The following is a 25,203-nucleotide window of genomic DNA, read 5'->3' on the forward strand; positions in this document are numbered from 1 at the left end:
TGCCATAGTCCTGGGCAACTTGTAAACATTTGCTCTTTTCTATTTCCCAGTAAACTGCAAACTTAAAGAGACCTGAAGAGGCCAAGCCCAAACAAACCTGGGATCTCGCCTGCATTATTTCAGCCTTGTGCTACTAACACCACAGTTTTCTAACAGCAGTGAACTGAAGGAAGGCTGAATGAATAGGTTACTAAGCTTTTTAGTGGAAAAGGCAAGACTCATCCATTCTCCTAAGTACTATATTATACAGTTAAAATCCATGCAGTGACAAGTTTCAGGCAATACACAGGTAAATTTTATAGTAACCAGTTTTTCTCATGACATGTATGTAAATAAGAATTAACTCCTAATTACTTGAGAGCTCTGGAAAGCAGCAGAGATGGCACATAACTGAGAGATTGCAAAGGAACAAGCATTTTCACCTTGCTAAAACAGGAGATTTCATATATTTGGTGCACAGGAAAGCTATAAGGTTAATTTTCTATATACATTCACCTCTCTTTCACCTTAGATACTAGGCTTAAAAATATGTACTGGCCATATTCCCCTGTGAAAAGCAAAAATGTTCTGAGGACCTAATGATAAGTGAGCAGTTAAAACTACAATCAAATTACCTTCTAAATGCAATACATTATTAAGCTAACATTTAAATAATTCTTGCCACATATATCAGTTTATTTAAGGCATGTATCTCATAGTTATAAGCAATAAAAAAGCAAAATAGGAAGCTGCCTTTTTAATAAATAAGTGGCCCATTTTAGAAAGGGCAGGTTTGGTATTGTTGCCTTAAACTCGTTTTAACTTTATCAAACACTAGTACACTTTTGTAACGGTCTATTTCCATCCAAGTACATTTAACATTGCTAGGGCCCTGATATGAAGGCTAAGTGAAAACACAAAGCAAAAATAGCCATGGTACCTACCTTGGTGAGGTGGATGACTCCTTTAGAAGTAACCGAACAACCCATGAAGCCAACATACTGAAGTTCAGGACAATGCTCAGCAAATGCTTTCACTGACTGATCTGTCACCTACGGAAGAGACGTGAGGAAAGTCATTCAAGGTGGCATCCCAGTGAATTTCAGGATTTGGCTCCTCAAATTCCCTCTGCCCAACTCACATCATTAATATTTCCCTACCCATTAGATCATTTGAGTCAGTGTACAAACATGCTGCAATATGTCTTGTGGGTTTTTTGAAATCCTCCCTTCACCCCACATCTCTTCCAACATCCCATGTTTTTCCACTTCTTCAGAGAAAACATTTTGAAGTCTGGCTGGTGTGGCTTGAGCATCGACGCATGTACCAAGAGGTCCCAGGTTCGATTCCCCATCAGGGCTCATGCCCAGGTTACAGGCTCGATCCCCAGGACAGGGCATACAGGAGGCAGCTGATCAATGATTCTCATCATGGATGTTTCTACCTCTCCCTCTTCCTTCCTCTCTCTCAAAAAAACAAAAACAAAAAACCAATAACATTTTAAAAATACATCTCGAAGATGTCAACACTATCTACCTCCACTTCTTCAACTCAATATATACTTTTTTATTGACATATAATTCACATACTATAAAATTCACCTTGTCAAAGGGTAGAGTTCAGTGGTTTTTAGTATATTCACAAGGCTGTGCAACCATCACCAATATCAAATTTCATGACATGTCCATCACCTCAAAAAGAACCCCCTTGCCCACTGGCAGTCACACTCCCCTATTCCACCCCCTGCCCCAACTGCCTGGCATCTTTCTGTCTCTATGGCTTTGCCTAGTCTGGGCATTTTTTATAATTAAAATTATGTAATTGGGTCCTAAATTGCAACAATGGTTTCTTTATCAGGCTTCTCTCTTCAAGTGTTTCTTCCAAGAAATCTAGTTTTGCCCCTCACTGCTTCAGATTCTTCAGATTTGGATGGTACAATGGTTCATTTTATGTGTCAGCCTCACTATGCCAGGAGGTGCCCAGATATTGGGGTAAATGTTATTCTGGGTGCGTCTGTAGGGTGTTCGGGGTGAGATTAACATTTGAAAAGGCAGAGTAAAGGGGGGGAGGGTCTAATCCAACCCACTGTATGGAGCAAAAGGCAGAATGAGAAAGAATTTCTCCCTCTCTCTCCGTGTGTGTGTGTGTGTGTGTGCGCGCGCATGTGTGTGTGTGTGTGTGCGCGCGTGTGCGGTGTGCGGGTGTGTGTGTGTGTGTGTGTGTGTGTGTGTGTGTGTGTGTGTGTGTGTGTGTGTGTGTGTGTGTATTTGACCTGGGACATGGATCTCCTACCTTCCTACCTTCAGGCGCAAACTTGTACTGGAACTTACACCATCAGTTCTGGTTCTTATGTCTTTGGACTCAGACAAGGACCATACTGCCAGCTTTCATGTGTCCCCAGATTACTAACTGCAGATTTGGGGCCTTCTTAGCGTCCACAATCCCATGAGTCAATTCCTTACACTAATCTCTTTACACACATACACACACAACTCATACCCATTCTATTTCTCTGAAGAACCCTGACCAATGCAATACCAGTTAGAATCCCCTGAGGATTTTATTAAAAACTCATCGAGTGAAAGAGGTGGGGCCCGAGAATCTGTACTTTCAACAAGCCCCTGCATGACTCTTAGACGTGTGCAAGCTCGAGGCCTCAGTCTGTGAGGAAATCACACTGACAGCTTTGGCATTTGTACATGGCCCACTTTTATTTAAGCTAAGGGCAAGATTAAACTTTTTTTTGTCTCCCCGCACCTCCAAAAACTTTCCATGTATAAAATGATCTTCTTATAATTCTGCTAACATTTTCTTCACTGTTCCACAAAGTTGTAGTTTATGTAATCATGTCCAAATATTCTCTATCACAGGCTTAATTTCAGATTCACTTTCCTCATAGTCAAGATAAAATCAAGTTGAAAGCTTTTGTTAGTTTTTCAAACTGCAGCAACTTACACTTCTTTTGCATTAGCTTTAACACTGGTGACTCTTACTTTCTATCTTATCTATTCTGAATAGATATTGGAAAATAATGGTATGTGGGTAGCATTAATTCTAAAACAACACAAGCACATTTTCCTAAAGTAACGAAACCAACAGCATCCATGGTACATCTGATAAAAGATTAATTTTGCCCTCAAAAGTAAAGTATGCCTCAGCATATTAAGACTAAGGGTGCCGCTGATAAATTAAAAATGGGCCTTTCCGACACTCAGCTTTCTAAAATATTATGTTAACAAAGAATATTTAAGGCACTAAAATTGCCTGAAGCTTCAATGAAAACCAATCTCTATTTTAAAATGTGGGTGGGGGGAGTAACAGAGCTTAAATAACAAATTGTTGGTTAAATACCCTGTCCAATCTCACTCTAACATCAAGCCTTTCATATATCTATCTTTCAGGAACTCAGCCAAGGATTAAGGACACAAGAAAGCTCAGGTCCAAGGTATTAGCACTTTAAGACAGAAGAAAAAAGGGGTATTAAAAAATTGCTTGGTGGCTCTTTCTCTTTCAGCTGAAGCAATCAGAGTAAGAGAGCTCAGAGGAGCCTCCAGCTTCGACAGTCCCATAAACCAACAAAACCACACTAAGTCCTTGGAGTACAGAAACACTCTTACAATAGGTGTGGTGTGTTTTTTGGAGACTAATAAAGGGCCTTGAAGATTTGGGTGGAGTCCAGCTCCATTTCCAAGGATATAAAATTGATACTGTTGTAATTAACCTAGTTATTAATAAGAGGAAAGGAGCAAAGAGAAGGCCAAATATTATAGGCATGTCATTTAGGCAGCTTTACCAGGAAGCTAAAGCTTTACACTCCCCAGGGAGCCACCGATCTATTCCCCCAAGATCTCTGGGGGAAGAGACTGGACAGGGAGAACAGATGCATGCCCAGTAAAGCTGGGGTGATGTTAGGAAGGTACTTATCTGTCAGTCACATCTGGGAACAGGTCACTGGCCAGAATGGGCATGGCCACTGCAAAGGCGCTAAATTTGGGGTATCCGATGCCCTAAGCAAAGAGTTTGCTCTCTTGGTTCCTCCTATGCTCTTGGGACTCTTGTTGCTTGGTGCGTGCTCTTCTGTATTCGCCCACATGGCCCACAGCCACGTGGGCCCACACACACAAGGGACTAATGGATGCTGCTAGCGTGATGCTGAACTGGGCCGGTTCCAACATGCACAGGAAACTCTGGACACTGGGTCTGCTTCAGGCCCTACTGAATCCCCGGCTGCACTTCTTCTAACTAAGGGAAATGGGACTTCAGAAACACAGAGATGTAATTCCATGCAAATAAAAATCACTCATCCTCCCGCGTGAGTCTCAGAAAATTCTTTTTCTTGAGATATTGTAAGGACCCCACCCCCAGCACCCAGTGGGGAAGAGGATCCCCCAATTTCTCCAGTAACAAGGTCAGCTAGGAATTGGAGGCTGAAGGTCTGACAGAAACAAAGATTACAGGAGGCAGGTACTGCTGGGTGTCAGCTTCTCTGGGACCCTGGAATCTGATTGCCTCTTTTCAAATCCCAGGCACCCCACTTCCTAGCTGTGTGATTATGAGCAAGTCATTTCTCCTCTCTATACTTCGTTCTTTCTATAATACGGAGGGAATCAAAGTACCTAAGTCACAGGGTAGGGAATAAATAATGCATGTAAAATGTTACATTTTTTTATCAGTAAAATATGTAATGAAAGCATGCTAATTTACTCTCCTAGTAACTCCAAGAGATCCTGATCATAATTTGGGGGCTAGGTTATGGGCTAATCTATGAGATGTGAGTAAGGGAGACATAAGTGGAAGTTAGCTATTAAATCATTATGGTTAAAAAGAATCCCATTTTGCTGAGATTCTCAGCCTGACTACCCATCAGATTCACCTCAAGAGCTTTCTGATTTAACTTCTGGGTGAAGGTCTGCATCAATTTTATTTTAAGAGCTCCCCCAGGAGATTCTAACACATAGCCTGGGTTATAAACAAGCTCTAAGGCCTTCATGCAAAGTGTGGTCCTCAGACCAGCAGCAATGGTGTCAACTTGAGGCTTCTTAAACTGCAAAATCTCTGACCCCACCACATACCTACTAAATTCTAATCTGCATTTTAACTAGATCCCCATGTGATTCCTATGCACCTTAAAGCTTGAGAGACCACTGAAAGGACAGAGACATCGTCTTCTTGGGGTGAAGAGAAGCAGAAACTGGAGAGCTCTGTCATAACCAAGGCACTACAGAGAATTTTTTAAAGCAGCTTCACTGGGTATAACTTTACATGCCATAAAAGTCACCCATCACCCATTTTAAGGACACAGTTCACTGAGTTTTAGTAAACTCACACAGCTGTGCAATGGCCGCACAATGCAGGGTCAGAACACTCCGTTGCACCGCCCCCCAAACGTCCTTTATCCTTTGTGCCCACACTCGGTTAGTCACAGCTCCCACCCCAGGCAACCACTGATCTGCTTTCTATCTCATACTTTTGCCCTTTCTAGAAATCTCATATAAACAGAACTGTAGCATAATGTTTCTGAGGTTCATCCTTGCCCTTACATGTATAATAGTTGGTTCATTATATTGCCAACTAGAATCCCACTGGATGGTCACACGACATTTTATCTGTTCACCAGTTGATGAACACTGGAACTGCTTCCAGCTTGGGGCTTTGATAAATAATGCTGCTGTGATCATTCATGTACAAATCTTTGTAAGGACATATATTATCATTTCTCTTGGGTAAGTATCTAGAAATGGAATAGCCGAGTCATGTGATAAATGTAAGTTTAATTTTTTAAGTTGGGTTGTTTGTCTTAAGTTGTAAGAGTTCTTTATATACTTTGGATACAAGCCTTTTATCAAATATTTGTTTCACAAATATTTTCTTCCATTCTATGCCCTCTCTTTTCATTTTCTTAATGAGATGGTCTTTACTCTAAACACTTAGGTCTACGGTGCTCTTGGAGTTCATTTTTGTAAATAGTGTGAAAGGTTCTCTTTTTTTCTTTTCTTTTTTCTTTTGATATACAAATGTCCAATTGTCCCAGCACCATTTGCTGAAAATACTATATACTATGAAGAAATTTTAAAGCTCCAACCTGGAATAGCTAGACGTGAAGGTTCACACTCACTCAGAGACTATGGGAAAACCAGGCAGTAGACAAAAATTAGTATGCAAACAGAAATGTGGTTCAGGATTTGAAAAGAAGCATCAGAAAATGAGTGGGGAATGAGATCAACTTGCAGAGCAGATCTGGATCTTTTAGTCCAGACTGTGATAGACAGAGAGAGAAGGAAGAACCTCAGATTCAACAGCGCTTCTCTCAACAAGAAAGAGGTACAGAAAGGACCACCTCCTTACGCTGGCATTGAAAACGCCATGTGTGCACGCAAAGGGTGCAGGTACATTTAGTGTGGCGATGAGGAGGGGTGCTGGTGGTGAGGAACGTCTGCTGTGCCTTCACAGTCTAGGGAACCATGAAAAGCTGGAAGAGTATAAACACACACAGAGTCTAGCAGAGTTTCAGTTTGTGGATCTGAAGGGGGCCTCTTCTAGTTGCTAAACCAGAAGCAAATGAAAAGCAGAAATGCGAGGAGCAAAGGGGAAGAGGAAGCTAGCTCCCTGGACAGCTACACTCAGTCAGGAGCCTTCTGGGGGCAGTTTCTTGTGAGATCAAACGCAGGGATGAGAGTGAAAAATCTCTCCAGGAGTAGAAATTATAGGCCTAGCAAATTCTAAAAAGGGGAGCAAATGTAATAGCCACTGTAGTGGAAATGACCCTATACGACTAAAATATTCTTGGCTAGAAGAAAGGAAGAGCAAAAGGCGAGCAGCAGTTACTAATTTTGCCTGCAGAGTCACTGTTTATGAATGTGATTTGGAATTGTGGAATTGCCGAATCTAAAGATTTAGTCTCGGGACACAGCTCACAGTTCATACTAGTTTTGGGGTACTAGTAGCCAAATTGCTGAAGAGGGAATAGATAATAAAAAGAGCTAGGTAATAAAATGGCTATATTTACTAAGGCCCTGCTGGGTGTCATGCTAACTCCTCTCTTCTCACTACGTGGGGTCCTCATAATAGCCTTGAGAGGCACTGTTATCCCCATTTAGCAGGTGACTAGAATAAGCCTATTAGAAATTGACTTCCCCCAAATCAAAACACTAGCAGATGGCAATGGGAGACTTTGAATGTTGGTCTTTCAGGTTTTGAAACCCAAGCTCTTTACCTTGTACAAATCAGACTGTAATTCATTTCATGGCTCTAGTTTCACTTAAATGCAAATGAAAATCCAAGCCCTAGAGAGGAAGAGTGGAGGGGATCAAGGCAAAATGGGTATACTTTTTAAAAGACTTTTCTAAAAGAAGTGCTACCCTGGACTACTTTTTTCACCTGCTGCAGACAGAGGCTGTGGTGCCAGTGCTGTGCGAGTCGTGTACACTGAGCACCCTCCCAAAGGACGGAAGCACAGGAGAGGGTTGTGGTCACCTAGTTCCCAGGTGTTGATGAAGCTGATTAATAGAAGTGAATTACAAAATCACCGGGGTAGAAAATGATAATCTAAGAAAGCACTTTTATCTAGAAAGCATTAAAATTAAAGAAGAAAATGTAAGGATGGGAGGAACTTTTACATAAAGTTGAGGATTCTAAATAAAGAGATGCAATTTGTTCTTATTTTAAGACAAAGTTTTCTTGGAACATGGAAGGAGAGATCTATCTTTATCAGAATAGATAAATGCAATGAAAGAGTTTTGAAACCTGTGCTGAATGATTAACTTTTGGGAATTATTAGTAACATATCTGGGGAGGAAAGGAAATAGTAATATTAATTGGTGGAGCAATCTTTGGATTTTTTTATAGTGCCGGTATTAGAGAATGGTTCTGTGTTATCCTACGTGAGTGTACTAAATAATATAAAAGTATTTCTTGACCTTGCTCAGAAAACTTAAAAAAAAATTTTCCGTAGACTTCACCCTAAACCTACTAATTCGGGACCCAGAAGTATATACTCTTAATAAGTTATCTTAATGATTCATACAGAATCAATCTATGACTAAATCTAACACCATGGCTTACTAGGCCCTCCAAACATTAGTACTAACGATGGCCTTGAGTATACATGGGGTTATCTCTTTACCATGCCTGCTACCACCATAGACCACCATGGTCCAAGAGATGTCATCCTTCTCATGGACATCTTCACTAGCCTGCACAATGGACCTCTTTTTGATACTGTTGACCTCACAAGTCTATTCTCCATCCACCAAGCCACAGTAATATTTCGAAGAGTGCAAATCAGGCCATGTCAGTCTGCTATTAAAAATCCTGCAGTGGTACCAATTACTCTAAGAATAGAATCCAAACTCCTAGACTCCACAAGGCCCTGCATGATCAGCCTCTTCCCTATCTCTTCCACCTCATTTCTCCTCACCATCTTCCTCCTTGTTCACCATGGGACGGTCTCCTCATCTGTCTCACTCACCACTCTATCCCCAGAGCCTGAACAGGGCCTGACACACAGCAAGAGCTTCAAAAATAAAAATGAATGAGTGGATGGACTGTCTTGATGCATGTTAATGACTTGAAAACAAATCCTTTTTTTTAAATTGTGGATACTATTACAGACATCCCCCATTTTCCACACCTTTGCCCACCTCCACCCAGCGCCCGCCTCCCTTCCCCTGGCCTTCCCCACACTGCTGTCTGCGTCCATGGGCTATGCGTGTATGTTCTTTGGTTATGCCGAGAAATTTTAAAGTGTTGATCTTATTGGTTCCAAGTGGAACAAAGAAGCTAAGAATGAGATAAATGGCTTCATGAAGGATAGGATAGGATTTTCAAAGAAAGCAACAGCAGCACTTTGATTCTGGAGTGAACTGAAAAATTAATGTGAGGAAATTAGGGCAGTTATTACCTGATGTCACTCAGGACCTCAGACCAATTCAATGCCTTCTTTCTAACTCCAAGAGAAAAGAGCAAAACAATAAGGACCAAGGGGCATAGCGAGTCTACTTCCTAGGGAATTTTCCAGGAGGAATACTAACCTTTAATTACTATTTTCATGTCTTGCAGTCAGAGTGGTCAGTGAGCCTATGGGGTGCCCTCACCTTCTGAATGCAAACTCAAGCCAGCGTAAAGAAACCTGTTTAGGCTAGGTTCTAACTAAGCTTTATAACCAAACAGCACAAACACTTCCATGGATTTCAGTTCAGTGAGATTCCCCACACTAGGAGAGCCATATGGATTCTGGGCAGGAGTCAGCTGGAACCGAGTTTAGTTGTCTAAGTATCCCCTCTGACATGTAGCAGGTGTTAACCACATGGATGGGATATTGGTTTAGGGAAGCAGAAGAGAAGTGACCCCAGCAGTGGCTACCCCAGTCCATTTAGTCAGCATTATCTTTAAAAATAAAAAAGTTACATATATAGTTGTGTGTATTGAAGGGCTTGTTTCACTCAGGGTTGAAAGTCTCTTAAATCCCTTTAATTCAACAAGTAATTGGGTACCTACTGTATTATATGTACGACACCCATGTTAAATACTAGAGCAGCATGAAAATAAGGGACAGTCCCTGCCTCCAAGAGCAGAGGCTATAGGTTGGGATGTGACCAGGTCTAGCTCCCACAACTACTAGTGAGATTTCTGGGAATACTTTAGCCTGAACATTGCATCCCAGTTTAGTTCAGTTTCCAAGGCCTTCTGACTAGATCTAAAACCAAGGATGAAGAGGAACCAGATTATGGAGGGTTGAAAGCCAGGCAGAATGATTGTGACTTCACAGCGAGTGAGTCTATTTTACCTGTAATATGAGAAATATAGGGCTTAAAAAACTGTAAGGTCCTTTGAGTTCCAACATACTGCAAGTCTTTAACTGATGAAGCCATTCACTAAAGGCTCTAAGGAAAGGGTGATGAAGGGAACACTGAACTTGAAAGTCCAGTAGGTATGCAGAGGACCAGCTAAAGGTTGGCCAGGATGCTATGCGTGCAGCAGGGCCCATGCCCCCTAGGAGCCAGCAGTGCACCACACCAAGGAGACCTCAATAAGGCCTCGCCACAGGCCAGAAAATAATCCAACCAAGAAATTTCAAAATCTCACTAAAAATGTACCACAATTTTACAAAAACTGATCCTATGTCAACAAGGGCATTACAATTAATAACTAATCATTTTCAAAAAGTCTAGAAAGCCATTAATATCCAATGAGAATCATTTAATTGCTTATTTGACCTTCCCTGATTTTTGCTCATTCTATCTTGCTTAATGCTAGTCTGGGTTTGGAAAAGTCAGATTGGCTGATAAAAAGAGATCTATAAGTTATGCATTAAAATATTGTGAAAAGAAAAGACATTGGTCCATAACTAATGGCATAGATATTTGTCCCTATTAAAAAGATCTATGTGATAAGTTAGGTATGACTCAACCCCTTTCCTTCCATTTGCTGACCAAGTTTCTTTGACTAATGCTGCTTTAGTTTATTGAAATTCAATATTTGGACAATCTAAATGAAACAGAAGAAATAGTCTATTCTGCATTGGCCCATCCTTTCATTAATGAAAGGGGTAATCTAAAAAGTAATATACTAATATAACAACCATAGTTGTATTTAGCAATAACATTTATAAAGCATTTTCAACCACATGTATACATTTGTCCACTCACCCCATTAGATGAATAGGTGCAATCTCCATTTTACAAATTAAGAAACAGAGAAGTTCAAGTAACCTGCCCAAGGTTACATGTGAGCCCAGTGCTCGTTTCATTACAACATACTCAATAATATACTTAAAATACAACCAAAGAATCTATTTGAGCCTTAAACTTGAGGTCAATTAAATAACGAGTAAAGATAATTGATTATGAAGTAGTTGCCTTATAAACATACAATTAATTCTTTGGTCATATCACAGGAAAAATATCTTAATTCTCTGAAAGTAAAGTCTCTTCCATGCTGTCAAACTTTATCTCATTTCTACATAAACCTTTAAACTAACATATATGGTAAGTTTGAGAATTCATTTCAAAGAGTTATAGAGAAATTCTCAAGGCTCTGACTGAAAGCCAAATTAAATCCATCAAACAAATCACTTACCAAAATTGTGTGGCTGTCTCATGCGTTATGTAAGAAAACAGAACAAATACAGAAGTAGTATGTACAAGCTGAATTCTGAATCATATAACTTGGAACGAAGTTTCACCATAAAGGATGAAACGACTGTAGGCCCCAGAAGAACACTGGAAGAACTCTGAATAGCGGAGGAGCTCGACAGTATTTCAAAAAGCGTGATGAAATTCGCAAGGCGAGGACAGCCAGCGTGCAAAGATAGTTTACTTAGACTTCCGAACTGCCCCGGGCTCTTTCCTTACCTAGGCAACTGGGCTTCTCCGCTTCCTTCTTCAGCTCTGCCTGAAAATTCCTGCCTCTCCACGCCGCCTACTCTCCTCTCCCCTTTCCTGCATCTCCACCTGTCACCGTATCTCCTTCCTCTGATTCTTTCCTTTCCCTTACCTCATGTTTCTTCCGAATCTTCCATGCCCACCGTCACTTTTCTAAACTGGCTGGTCATAACATGGATGAAACATTTTAAGTATATTTATTGTACTAATTTCAAATCGGTGATATTAAACCTTTTATTTATCACAAAAAGAAATTAAGATTACATGACTCTATGAAACTGCCTGCGTTGCAATCCAGTTTCACATCTTACTAGCTGTGTGACCTTAAAGAAGTTATTATCCAAGAGTATGAAAGTGAGATGCAAACCTAATGGGGTTCTTGGGGACATTCCAACAGAGTCCCATGTGCTGGGCACAAACCATGTACAAAGTGCTCAATAAACATGAGCCGTTACTCAGTGTACACACTTCCCCAGTTCCTTGGAGCTGGCATTTTGGACATTGTACAAAGTTAACTTTTATTCCTATCATTAGATTTGATAGAATATAAGTCAGCACTGAATGAAATCTCTGTTATGATTTGTCCCAACCTACCCACCCACCACTAAGCCAGTATAAATGACAATATACACTGTTCTACTCTATACTGTTCCCCAGGCTGGAGTATGTAACAGGGCTGGGGTGGGGGTGGAGGAATGCAAGTTATATAAGACTTATGATTGGTAAAACAAGTTTAAACTGTACACAACATGCTTACCTGTATTTTGCAATAGATTTTTGAAATACATTTTTATTGATTTTAGAGAGAGAGAAAGGGCCAGAGGGCGAGATCACTGAAACCTCGGTCGGCTGCCTCTTGCACACCGCCTACTGAGGACTGAGCCGCAACCCGAGCAAGCGCCCCAATGGGAATGGAACTGGTGACCTCTTAGTTCACGGGTCGACGCTCAACCACTGAGCCACGCTAGCCAGGCCATGCAATAGATTTTAAATGATGGGTAATAAAAGAGCTTTATTTTGTTAGAGTATGTTATTTTTGTTTCTAGTGTTCTAATTTGATAAATCATTTTACTCTAACAGCACTTGGAAATGACACCACATCCCTATTGTTAAAAGCCTTTGGAAAGCACAATAAAGTATAAACACCCCAAATAAGGCTTTGTAGTACTCCTACATATACGCGGTCTTAGGTAATAAGTGGAACAGTAGTTTCTTATCTGTGATTATAAGGTTTCCACTAAGGTGTTTAACATGAATACATGAGTAGATTTGACTTAAATGTATAATATTCTACAACAAAGAACACATCCCTCTCTGAAAGGTTGATATATAATATGCGAAAAGAAAATGCAAAAAAGCAAGAGCACAACCTTCAAAAAGTCACTTGTGTTTGTGAAAATATTTCAGATTAGGCGTTAATATTTTAACAGAAGAAAATGCTTCCCAGGATGAATAATATCTACCAAGGTATAAAGCCCTAAAAATCTGTGCTTTAATCATAAATGAAAGACAATAATCACTTGCTTTTAAAAAAGAGTACAAACACCTTAATGTATTAATATAGAACATTTCTTACATATTCATCTTTAACATTCTTTAAACAAGAAAATCTATCATTAAAAAACAAAACCTAAGATTAGGTTATACATTTTTCATCATGTCAGACAAATACATTCACAGCTCACTAAATGTTCTTTACATTTCAAACACCTCATAAAATCCCACTTCCTTTAATAAGGTTCCCACAATAATTGACCTAGTCCGATTGGTCTGCACACTTAACCTTCACAAAGGAAGCCATGCTAAGTAAAACAAATGTTCAAAAAAGGGCATTTTTTGTCAATTTTGGCAGGAAAACAAAAGTATATTGTATAAAAGTTTCATTTTATTTTTTAAATTAGATCAGAAAAGGCAGAGTTCGTGTTGTATAACAAAAGTCAAAACACAGATTCAACTCTCCAGGTATAGGGGTCAAAGGAGATTTTTAAGTATTTTCATAACACTCTTTCCAAGTCCAAGTTAACATGTACCAGTGGCATAGGGCCTCACATATAGTAGGTGCCCAATAAACATTCAATGAATGAATGAATGAATGAATGAATGAATGAATGAATGAATGAGGGAGGGAGGGAGGGAGGGAGGGAGGGAGGGAGGGAGGAAGGAAGGGAGGAAGGGAGGAAGGGAGGAAGGGAGGAAGGGAGGAAGGGGGAAGGAAGGAAGGAAGGAAGGAAGGAAGGAAGGAAGGAAGGAAGGAAGGAAGGAAGGAAGGAAGGAAGGAAGGAAGGAAGGAAGGAAGGAAGGAAGGAAGGAAGGAAGGAAGGAAGGAAGGAAGGAAGGAAGGAAGGAAGGAAGGGGGCAGGGGGCAGGGCAGGGCAGGGCAGGGCAGGGCAGGGCAGGGCAGGGCAGGGCAGGGCAGGGCAGGGCAGGGCAGGGCAGGGCAGGGAAGGGAAGGGAAGGGAAGGGAAGGGAAGGGAAGGGAAGGGAAGGGAAGGGAAGGGAAGGGAAGGGAAGGGAAGGGAAGGGAAGGGAAGGGAAGGGAAGGGGTAGAAAGAAAAGGAAGGGGGGAGAAGGGGAAGGGCAAAAACTGAGGAGAGAAAATGTTAACTACCTCTTTGTAGTGAAATTTTATGTGATTTTCATTTTAGTGATGCTTTTCTTATTTTCCAAAGTTCTACATCAATATTTTTTATACTCTTACAGTCACCTAAAACAAATACTAAAAAAAAGGAAAAAATATGGAAGAAGGCTTTTAAAACTTTATTCTCTTATTTTAACTAAAGTAATTTTATACAAATTTAGAAAAATTTAAGAAATAAAATATAAACTTTCTTAGAAATTGAAAAACATAGAAAATAAGTTATTTCAACATATAAATTATTAAATATAAATTAGTACCATATTCCTACCTGGCCTTTATTCTTCCAAAATAACTTGTATAAACCAGGCAATAAAAAGAAAATATTACAAAACAAAATACATCTAAGTTGTATTTTGATGTATTTGGGTTGGCCAAAAACAACAGTTTTTGAAAATCTGCTTGTATTTTTTTCCTATATACTGAAAAAATGTAAAATAAAAAATATTATTATTAAGAAACAGGAAGAATACTATATACAGTCAATTCAGTAGTTTAGAGACAAAGTACAAATCAAATTTTTAAAAAATCAAATCACTGTTCCAACATATAGCTGGATTACCAAACAAGACATAGTCAGAACTCAGTATTAAAAGGTACTTTGTATGTACACAATATGCAATGTTTAGGAGAGGGATGAATTCCAGGAATTCTCAAAGCCGATTGTTTCAGCAACATGGTGACAATGTGCTTGTACTACAGAGCTTCCCACCTATGTTTTGTCTCAAAACAATATAAATCAAATATATCCCAGACCTTACTAGCATGGACTATAAAATAGGGTCACGTCTGCTTTTAATGACCTAATTAGGGAGCTAGAAGTCCCCCACTAGCCTGACTAATGGAAATTAGCACCTCCAAACATTCTCCACAGTCATTTCTGAGATGTCCAAAGCAGTGTCTCAGTCCTGCCCAAGCACCCGTCTCTTAGATGCAGTCCCCACAAGATGCTGACTTGTTCTGCCTTCTGCTCTGGCCCCTGCTGTCTCCTTGTCTGTTGCAGCAGTGCCACTGGGCAGGGCTTAGGGCTTCTCTTGCCTCCCGTCATGGCACCAGTGCCCCAGGACGGCCGCCGGCAGTTCCTACGGCTCCCAGCCGTGGAGTGGCTGCACGCCACAGAGGCGGAGCCAGCGGCCCTCCTGACTGCACCAAATCTCCCTCGGGGTCACCATCTCATAACGTGTGTCTGTCTCTCACATACGGTTTCTCCCATTTCTGGGCCTCTCCCTCTAACCATAGGAATTAAAACCAAGTACAAGGGGTTGAATGTGCCTTTCCCTATGCCCCCTGCCACAAATATCTCCCTCTTCCTCATATTTTGAAAATATACATATCTGCAACTGGCAACACTATGTACATAAGCATGTACGTAACAAGAAATGGGTGGACCGGCACCTCTAAACCATACATGTGGGAGGCAGCCAATCACTGTGTCTCTCTCACATTGATGTTTCTCTCTCTCTCCCCCTCCCCTCCTTTCACTCTCTCCGAAAATCAATGGAAAAAATATCCTTGGGTGATGATTAAGTGTGTGTGTGTGTGTGTGTGTGTGTGTGTGTATACACGCAGCAGAAGTCACACTGGAGGCCACCACATTAGGACAGGAAAACCAACTCTTCTTTCCTATACCTAAAAGTAAACCCCAGTGAATGAAGAGACTGTAAAAATAGTTAGGAAAAGCTAATAACTCTCCTCTACATCTAGGAAATACATTTTTGCGTGCAAGAAAAAAAAAGTGACCTTATTTTTTTTTTAAATGTTACATATCCAAAAAGCCATATAAATCTCTTCAAAGGTTTTTAAAAGGTTTAAATGCCAGGAAATTTAGATGTTTCAGCACCATTAATGCTAACCTTGGCACTGTGACTGCTACCAATCAATTTTTTCCTTTTAGAAAGAATGAATAATTTTGATGAATGCTATTGCAAATTACACACTAAAAACATAATTTTTCATATGAATGGGGCCAATGTCTTTTAGCATGCTTGTCACCATCACAATATAATTGCTAATCTTCAAATACAGTTATTAACAACTTCAGAAAATCATTTAGAAGACCAATTCTCCTTTTTAAGGTCAATGATTACCACAGTTAATGACCAATTGGCTTTAGCTATTACTGTCCTGACCTTTACATCATGTTTTAAGCTAACAAGACAATAAATAACTATTAATAATGACCTATTTCGAAGGGTGTTTTTCAGTGACCATCTATGCTCACAGAAATCATTGTTTTTGTGTTTTATATAATCACCCTGTCACTCGCTGCTTTTCACTTGTTTCCGTGTTGTAGCTGGTGTGACTTTATCACAAAAGTAGGAATAAGGATGGAGGATTATGAGACAGAAAATCCAAGATAAACCCTCTATTGGCATTAAAAACATACTAGTTAAACATGTATTAGTTTAGAAAATATAAAGGGTGCTGAAAGGTACAACATGAAAAGTGTGGCTTAGTGGTTAGAGAGTCAGCCCACTCAGCAAAGGGTGAGGTTCCATTCCCCTCAAGGGCAAGGGCCTGGGTTGCAGGTTTGATCCCCCCTGGTTGGGGTGCGTGTGGGAGGCAACCGATCAATGTGTCTCTCTCACATCGATGTTTCTCTCTCTCCCTCCCCTTCTCTCCCTCTCTCTCTCCCTCCCTCCCTCCCTCCTTTCCAGTCTCTCTAAAAAAGTCAATGGAAAAAACATATCCTCTGATGAGGGTTAACAAAGTGAAAAGTAAAAGCCATCTTCTCCTCACTTTCATTTCCCAAAGGTAATCCCTCTTAAGTTTCTTACAACTGCTTATAAAAAAGTGTTTAATGCATATGTTTTTATATACTATATGCACTTGTTATTTTTCTCTTTAATTTTATATTTATATAAACATATATACAATGTTATGTACTTCACACACTGTTCTGCAGCTTTCTTTTTCACTTATAGTATCTTGGAGAGCCTTCCATATCAATATGCATAAGTCTGCCTCGATTACTCAATAGCTGACAGTGTTCTATCATGTGAAAACACAAATCTACTTAACTAATCCCATACTGAGGTGTATCTAAGTTATCTCCTGTTCTATTGTTTATTTTGTTTTGTTACTGAAAACAGTACTTCCACGGATATTCTTGTACATATATTTTGGAAAACATCTGCAATGATTTTTTGAAGTGCAACTCTTGGGATAAAGGACATACGCCTTTCCAATTCTGAGAGAGTCTGCTACACTGTTTTCCAGAATTACTGCACTGATTGATACCAGCCATGGGAGAGCAGCCCTTTCTGCACACCCCTGCCCACCACCAGGAATTATCACACTTCTTATTTTTGCCAACCTGCAGGATAGAAAAGATCTCACTGTTGTTCCCACTTGGGTTTGTTTTGTTATTAATAAGAATATAAATCTTCTCATTGTTTAATCATGGATCCCTGTTTTCAGCTACTATTATTTTCTTATTTAGTGAGAACAGAAAAATCAGTCTGATCCCTTTAGTTTAGAACCTGATACATAACAGCTTCTCAATAAATGCCTGATCCCTTATCAGATGAATCAAAAAACAGTTAATGAAATCCTCCTGCAGTCAGACTTTATTATTCTGATATAATCTAATATCCGCTTTTCAAAATTCACGAGATTCCTTGACACTGAGCCAAAAGAAGCCAGCAAAACTATAGGACAAGCAGGCTACCAACAAAAGGAAACAACAGTAAACAGGGATGGGCAGAGTAGGTTTACAGTTATGAGTATTCAAAACACAGAGTTTATTCTCATATTCTTATTTATTACTGTATTATTCATTTGTATTAGAACTGTAACCCTACTTTTGCCAGCCCCTGCACTGTGTAGTTGTTTCATTATGGCTATAAACATAGATAATTTTCTACCCTGTTGTATATAACACACGATTCTCCACATTATATAAATCCTTTGTAAAGCTAAATAATATTCCACCAATTCTACATAAGGAGTGTTTCACGGGTTTTATTCTTTATACAAATAATATATTGTGCATATCCTTCTACAATTTGCTTTTATCTTTTCGTTCAACATTACGTTGCTGAGATGTAGACATACTGATACTTGGAGATCTAATCCATTAATTTAACCATAACCAAGTCTTTAACATACGACTTACTTATCAATTATATTATTAACTGGTTTTGACTTACTACAAATATCACAATGAACATTCCTGCGCGTGGCCCGTGAGGCGTGTCTGTGCATGCAGCGGCGTGCCTCACAGCACACCTGAGTCTCAAGGCTGCGGCACAGGGGTCAGCACGGGAGAGAGAGCTCCCTCCCGCGACTGCTCGAGACACACGGGCACAAGCCTTTTGGAGATCAATACGGTCACATCTTGAAAAGCTGTTTCATCTGTTTGAACTAATTTGTTCTTAAGATTCCCCCATATTTGTAAATTCGTAACTGAGGTATTTCTTATCCGATATAAAACTGGCTTAGGCGTTGAGTGTTCAGAGCAATTCAACAGTGGGAAACACACTAATGCGACTGAAGAACAGTGCCCGAGAGCGTCAAAAAGCATCGTGAGTACAAAACCAAATCAGGAAGCTTTTCCCTAAGACAAAATACCAGGCTGATAAATTCTGACAAAGCAGAATTCTAGAAGAACGTCATTTTCAGATTGCTTCTAAAACTTCTAGAACAAATGAAATGACTAAGATGAGGTAAAAGCATAGTAATATATTTGGTTCCCGCGGGCACTTGTTATCTGAAAGTTGGCAGTGCACACATGCCTGAGGATTTAATGCCATTTAAGTATATTCTACTACATACAGAAAGACACAGGAAACATATCAGACTATGTCTCGCTTTGATACGAGGGTTAAGCGTCACAGAAGTGATTCTAGGCCCCCCAAGAGAGCACGGTTATTGAATTTCCCTGGAAGCAGAGAGGAAAACTCTATTTCACCCACAAAGCTGGGGAACAGGTACTGCTGCTGTTCTTATGTTCTAACTGAAAAGTTCTCAAATTCACATTATGCACAGCAAACCTGGACCACCATCCCCATGAGTCATCACACTTGGAAGACCTAGAAGAGGCATAAGCTAACGTGAAGATCAGAGGCCCCTGAGAAGAGTCTTCAGATTTTCTAAAGGATCAACTTAGATTCTACATTAATGATTTATGAGATCCCAACGAACTATAATCATAAATCAACTCAGCAAGTAAAAGCAGATCACCATTTCAATAAAACATACTCAGAACAAACATGCGAAATTCTGACAGCATGATCAGAGCAATTGTTGAAGCTAATATAGAAAGGCAAAGCTTTCTCAGCCTGTATATAAAATTTCCCTTTAAAAAGACAAGTCATATGGATCACAGAAAGAACATTTTATTCTAGAAAAACAGGTATTTTAAAAATTTATTTATTTCTGTGCCTAAGCAGGTTTCCTATAATCGCAATTCTTGTATTTAAGCAGGTGGAGTGGTTTTTTGAAGACTGTCTTAAAATGATTTGGACCTATTAAATATACTACTTTAAATCCTTACTGCTATTTTCATATTTGTTCAAGTATCGCATAAAGTGCCACCTCTCCAAAGTCCCTTGGATTGCAGAAGCACTATCTTATCATTTAATGGTTGTTTCAATGTCATGCCAATATCACTCATAAAATTCTATTCCATTCCCTCTAGCTCTTGATTTCTTTACAAGAAAAAAATGAATAAAATATGTCAGATCTTGACACCAGCTGACCCCCCTACATAGACCATCCCCCTTGGCTCTAACATCTAGCATTAACCATTAGGTATCATTAGAACTAGAAGTAATTTAAGAAGTAATAAGACAAAATAAGAAATCTGTAAAGAATATTCACATAAAAGTAATAACTAATGTGAAGTTAACTTTTCCTGCAATATAGGTATCCTTAGATAAATTTGTGTTTTGAACTCACAGAAACAATTAATTAAGGCATGAATCCATTTCATAGAATGTAAAACAAATTAAGGAACTTTCAAGCTGTATTATATTAAAGAAACTTACTGGTAAATGAGAAACTTACTGCTAAAATCACTCTTAAATGGTAAACTGTGCTTCCAGAAAGAAACAGGAATAAAGTATTCTTAAAATTGCAACATATTTAAGTCAATTTTCCCAGTTGAGCCTGAATTTGGCTAAATTATATATTCTATGGTGTTTCAGAGGAGACAAGATACCAATTACTAATTTTCAAAATTCTCTGCCTATACATAGCTTCTTCCCTAATTCAATACCCACCTAGAGAGGAAACGGGGCCCCCTGCTTCCCTTCTCTCCACTGTTTAAATCATTGATGTGACTAAGTTTGATGATCCAGTAAGAACTTGAAATAATCAAGTCATCCTAAAGACATCCCTTACTCCCAAGAGATGAATTGAACACAGACAAAGGAAATAATAAACGCCTCTAATTTCTCAAGCACTAATTCTGTAATGTTGAAGAGTGACAGATCCCTGCTCCAGGGGAAGATACACTATGTTAATTTGTAGCGGTAATATTTAATAATCTGTGTAAGCCATAATTTCACAAAAATGTACTTTTACCCCACAAAGGTGAGCTCATTATAATGGTTAGAACAAAGAACAAAGGACAGCCCGACCCTCTGCTCTCTCCTCAGTAGGGCTGTCAGAGGTCCTGCACCACGGCCTTCAGAAAATCATTGTCTCAGTGTTTAAATTCATCAGAATACGCTACACATGTGTATGCTACTTGGTCACGGGCTTATTGCATCAGAGCACTGTGCAACCTACACACTAAACATTTTCCTTTACACACTTATCTATGGTATTAGAAATGATTTAGTGTGGCTCCAATGAGTGTACAAAGGACTTGCACAACTTAATGAAAAAAGTGTTGAATATTATCTCTGTCAAAGAGGTTACTTAATCAATCCTGAAGCTATATATGCGTACATACGTCGTAATATACACTTGTTTATTCTCTGGCATATTAAAATATATTTTTTCCAAACTCCTAAAGAACATTTAGACAGAACATAATTGTGGCAAAAGATAATTATTTTATAAATAAAAAGAAGTATGTTCCAGTGTCCTGAAGGCTTACCTTGCATACATTTTAATATATACACAGTATAAAATGGATTTTAACTTTTGCATTTGGTTGTTCTTCAAATATTTTTTGTAACATTTTATAAAATCATAAACTTAGAAACCGTTATGATTTTCAATGTTTGCCCATTAATCCCTACATTTAGGCAAATTCGGGGGGATAGTCATAAAAGACAAAGAATAGGTTTCAGGTGTGTTGGTTTTTGTTTTTTTTAATACAATCCAATAACTGAGTTTTAATTCACTAGCAATGGGTTTTCTGGGTTTATGGAAATATAACAGAACTGTGCTGGGCCTGTATCTAGGCTCGGGCCCAAGAGTCCTCTGGGGTTTTGCCCATGGAAAGATGTTCTACTTCCACATCCCCAGATGTCGTTTCTAACATGTGAGACACGTTAGTTTATTTCCACACATTAAGCTTATTTTCACACATTATATTGCTTTAAAATGGTTGAAAATTAGATAATGATGGTCTTAAAATCCAAAATTAAGCAAATTCTCCAAGGTTTTATAAACAATACCTAAAGACAAATCCCTTAGGAAAACTCAGATTTAAAGATGTTACTAAAATTAGATTCCACACTTTTTGTCTGGTTATTGGAAAGGGGCAGGAAGTAACACCTAAAACGCAGAGCTGTTGTAATTCGGTGGAAATCTATGTAAAGTAAAAGCGCCTAGCAACAAACCGGGCACATGATAAACATACACGAATTTTAGCAAAAACTTTTGAATACTGGCTTCTCTGTTGACTCTGAGAACCACCAGCTCCCTGCCCTTGGAGAAGCACTAGCCCTCTCTGGGCCTGTCTTCTCAGCTGCAAAACCAGACTCTGAATTCTAACCCGGTAAGAAGAGTCTCAGCCCAAAGGACTGGTCTGAAAGATATCTGAGAGGGCATCTGGTTCCTATCTCATATAAATATTATAAACAACCTTTAAGTATCTTTATTAGTTCTGCCCCATCATAGATACTAAAAATAAAAAATTGTTAACAAAAGAAACAGTTGTTCTGATATAAATAAGAGTAAAATTAGAACAAAAAATTGGAGCTACTGATGAAGACATTCTGTTCCTGCCTTCTGGATTTCTCCAACTAAGCAAGTGTCTTCCTAGGAAACTCCACCCCACAAAATGCTGATCAGAGCAAGGGTGGAGATCTCCAAGAATGGAAAACAGATTAAGATCTAGAACAAAGCTAACTCTCTGCCAATCATAAACAAGGCCCATATCACTAGAAATATGTGCTGTATTATCAACCCAAGGCCTGAGGCAAAGCTCAGAGTCAAAGAGGCTCAGGAAAGGCTGCTCCCCTGGCAGGTACTTTGTACTCTCTTCCACTGAAGTTATTTGCATACATCTCATCTCCTAACTAGATCACAACTTCCTTGGAAGCAAGGATTACTGTCTAATTTACATTTACATCCCCTGCTATGCCTGGCACATTACAGACATTCAATTAATATTAGGCAAATTAATTAAGTGTGATGCCTCCTAAAGAAAATCAATGCTTATCTTGACATTCAAACAAAGCATCGGCTACGTTAAAGTCAAAATGTTTATCATTGAGCAAAAGTTTGTTTGTTCTTTATTTTTAGCTTATATTTTATCAAATTTATATATGTATCTGGCTTGAACTAGCAAATAACTTCAGAAGGTTTGTTTTAAAAAATAGCAAACTCCTCTTCCCCCTCTCCAATTTACCCTTTCCAAGCTAAGCATTTTCAGTACTTCTAGATTATTATTTTGGTATTTACTTCCATATCTCTAAATAGCATGCTCATGATGCCACTTCTTGATTTCCCAGGTTAGACATTATCTGGTGAGTTTTCAGTATGAAAATAAGGATTGAGCTGTACTTTCTCCCCCTGCTCCAACATACACACAATCTTTCCTACCTAGTTACATTATAATTCCATTAGATTCATATTCAGTGTTTACATAATTATGACCATATAAACAATATTCAGAGCTAAGCGGTGTAGTGGGATACTATTACTTCTTTCTTGTACAACTTTGTGTTTACCTGCAGCTAATAAACATTTTGTGGTTTTGTTGCTATTGTTCTGTGTTTATCTGGCTTTCTAAGTGTGTTCCACGAATTCAATACCACATTCTTCTCCAGCGGATGTTCTAGAAGTTCTGATATTCATTATGACTGTTGTGGCCCTTTGGCATTTTCAGGAGCAACACAAATATCTAAATTGTTTTAACAGTGCTTCAGTGAGCAGCCTCTTGCTTCACTGGAGGGGATTCTGTTAGGCCTACGCCATAAGCTGCCTGGGTTTTATGAGTTACAGATACTTCAGATGTTACAGAACTTTACACTAATCGGATATCATTTAAAAGTGTTTTTAACATGGTGTGTGGGAACAGCACAAGATATGGAAACAGACAGACCTGGTAGAGAATTCTAGCTGACACTCACTGAACAAGTTATTAACTTCTTTGAGCCTCAGTTTCCTCATCTGTAAAACAGGGATTATCGGGATATCATAGGTTGATGTCTGATTTCTCTAGCCACTGGAATAACTTAAGGATAATACAAAAACCTGGATAAAACTGTCTATAAGCATCTACCCTACAAAAACAGGATACAGAATTAACTGAAACTTACCAAGGCCCTAAATCACAAAGGGAGCAGTTCTGAAAGCTCATACAGAGAGTAAATGAGCTACAGTCATTTGGGCCCCAACGGCCAGGAAGAGTAGTAAATTAAGATGACAATAATCATTATAAATAACTGAAGCGTTACTATTTAGCAGGCACTATCTCCTTTAGCCTCAAAGTCAGCGGTTGTGAGGTAATTTTGTCCACTTTACAGATGAGAAGCTGAGGCAGAGTGACAAATACCCTGTCCAAGTTCACTAACACTAAGTGGTAGAGCAGGATTCACATCTCGGAGTTCTGATGCCGAAGTATGTGTGTGTGTACTCAGTCAGGGCCTGAGGATACCTTCCAGGAAGATTTAAACAGCGATTTAAATGGGTGAAATGATTTTAAATTGATCACACACAAATTATATTAAAATTTTTTTAAAGAAAGGCTTATTTGTGCCTGGCTTGGGGGTTTAGGAATAATCCTATGATGGTGTGCGCTTTGCCAAAGGTTGCGGAAAAAATTGTGCTTGTATCCATCTGCGTCTACTAACACCAGTCATCCCTTGACCTTGAATAGAGATCACATTAAGGACACGGAGGCAAGCATGTCAGCAGCTGTAAGCTTCCTCACAAGCGGCATGCTATGGACTCGATTGTGTCCCCCCAAAGTTCATGTTGAAGCCCTAACCCTCGTGTGACTGTATCTGGAGATAGGGTCTTTAGGAAGTAACTAAGGTTCAATGAGGTCATAAGGGTTGGGCTCTTTATAGGGTAGGCCTGTGGCCTTTAAAGAAGAAGAGACACCTCTCTGCCCCCCTCTCTGCGAGGACATAGCAAGAGTCTGGAACCCAGGAGGTGAGCTCTCAACAGACCTGAACTCTGCAGGACTTTGATCTTGGACTTTCCAGCCTCCAGAACTGTAAAAAAAAAATATGTTTCTGTTGTTTAAGCCATCCAATGGTATTTTGTATGGCAGCCCAAGTGGACTACTACGAGCAGGAATTTGGAAGGAACTTCATAATGTTAGCTCTCTTTTCTTCCTCTTTCTACCCCTTCATATGTTGGAGTGGGGGAAAGGTAGCAAAGAAGCAGTCAGTTGATGAAAAAAATAATGTGGGATTCCCACAAGAGGAACAGATTCAAGTGAAAAATACAAAATTTCTGTTTACCATTCATTAAGAGATTGAGTGGTATACAGTAAAGAATCAGAGCTGGAGTCAGAAAACCTGAGCTCTCGGAAGGCTGGGACCCTTATTTGTTAGAAGGCTTTGGCCAAGACATTTAATCTTTCCATTTGCTCAGACACAATCAAGGCAGTCAGGCTAGATGACTTTTTCTTTCTTTCCTGCTGAAACACTCTAGGATCCCATCATCTAGGTGGTGGAACACTAGTCAACAGAAGAGCCTGCTCAGAACATATTCTTAAAGTCGTAACACACACAAAATTTAAAAGACATTCCAATGACACAAATGAGATCCTGGGAACCAAGAGAAAAACTAAACATCATCTGCTATGTCCAAAGGCTACATATATCCAAGGCAGTCTGTAGATCATAATGA

General features: G+C 39.3%; 1 protein-coding gene across 3 annotated transcripts in view; it reads right to left on the reverse strand.

Moving 5' to 3' along the window:
- Positions 1-25,203, reverse strand: part of FBXL17 (F-box and leucine rich repeat protein 17) — a 503,612-nt gene that overhangs the window by 379,580 nt on the left and 98,829 nt on the right. For all 3 annotated transcript variants that reach the window (XM_087815480.1, XM_016221967.2, XM_087815479.1), the window contains exon 5: positions 924-1,031. In XM_087815480.1, coding sequence (XP_087671606.1) covers positions 924-1,031 — 108 coding nt within the window. The remainder of the gene's footprint in view (positions 1-923; positions 1,032-25,203) is intronic.

This window comes from Miniopterus natalensis, chromosome 3 (assembly GCF_054644295.1).
Source record: "Miniopterus natalensis isolate mMinNat1 chromosome 3, mMinNat1.hap1, whole genome shotgun sequence".
Classification (NCBI taxonomy): Eukaryota; Metazoa; Chordata; class Mammalia; order Chiroptera; family Miniopteridae; genus Miniopterus; species Miniopterus natalensis.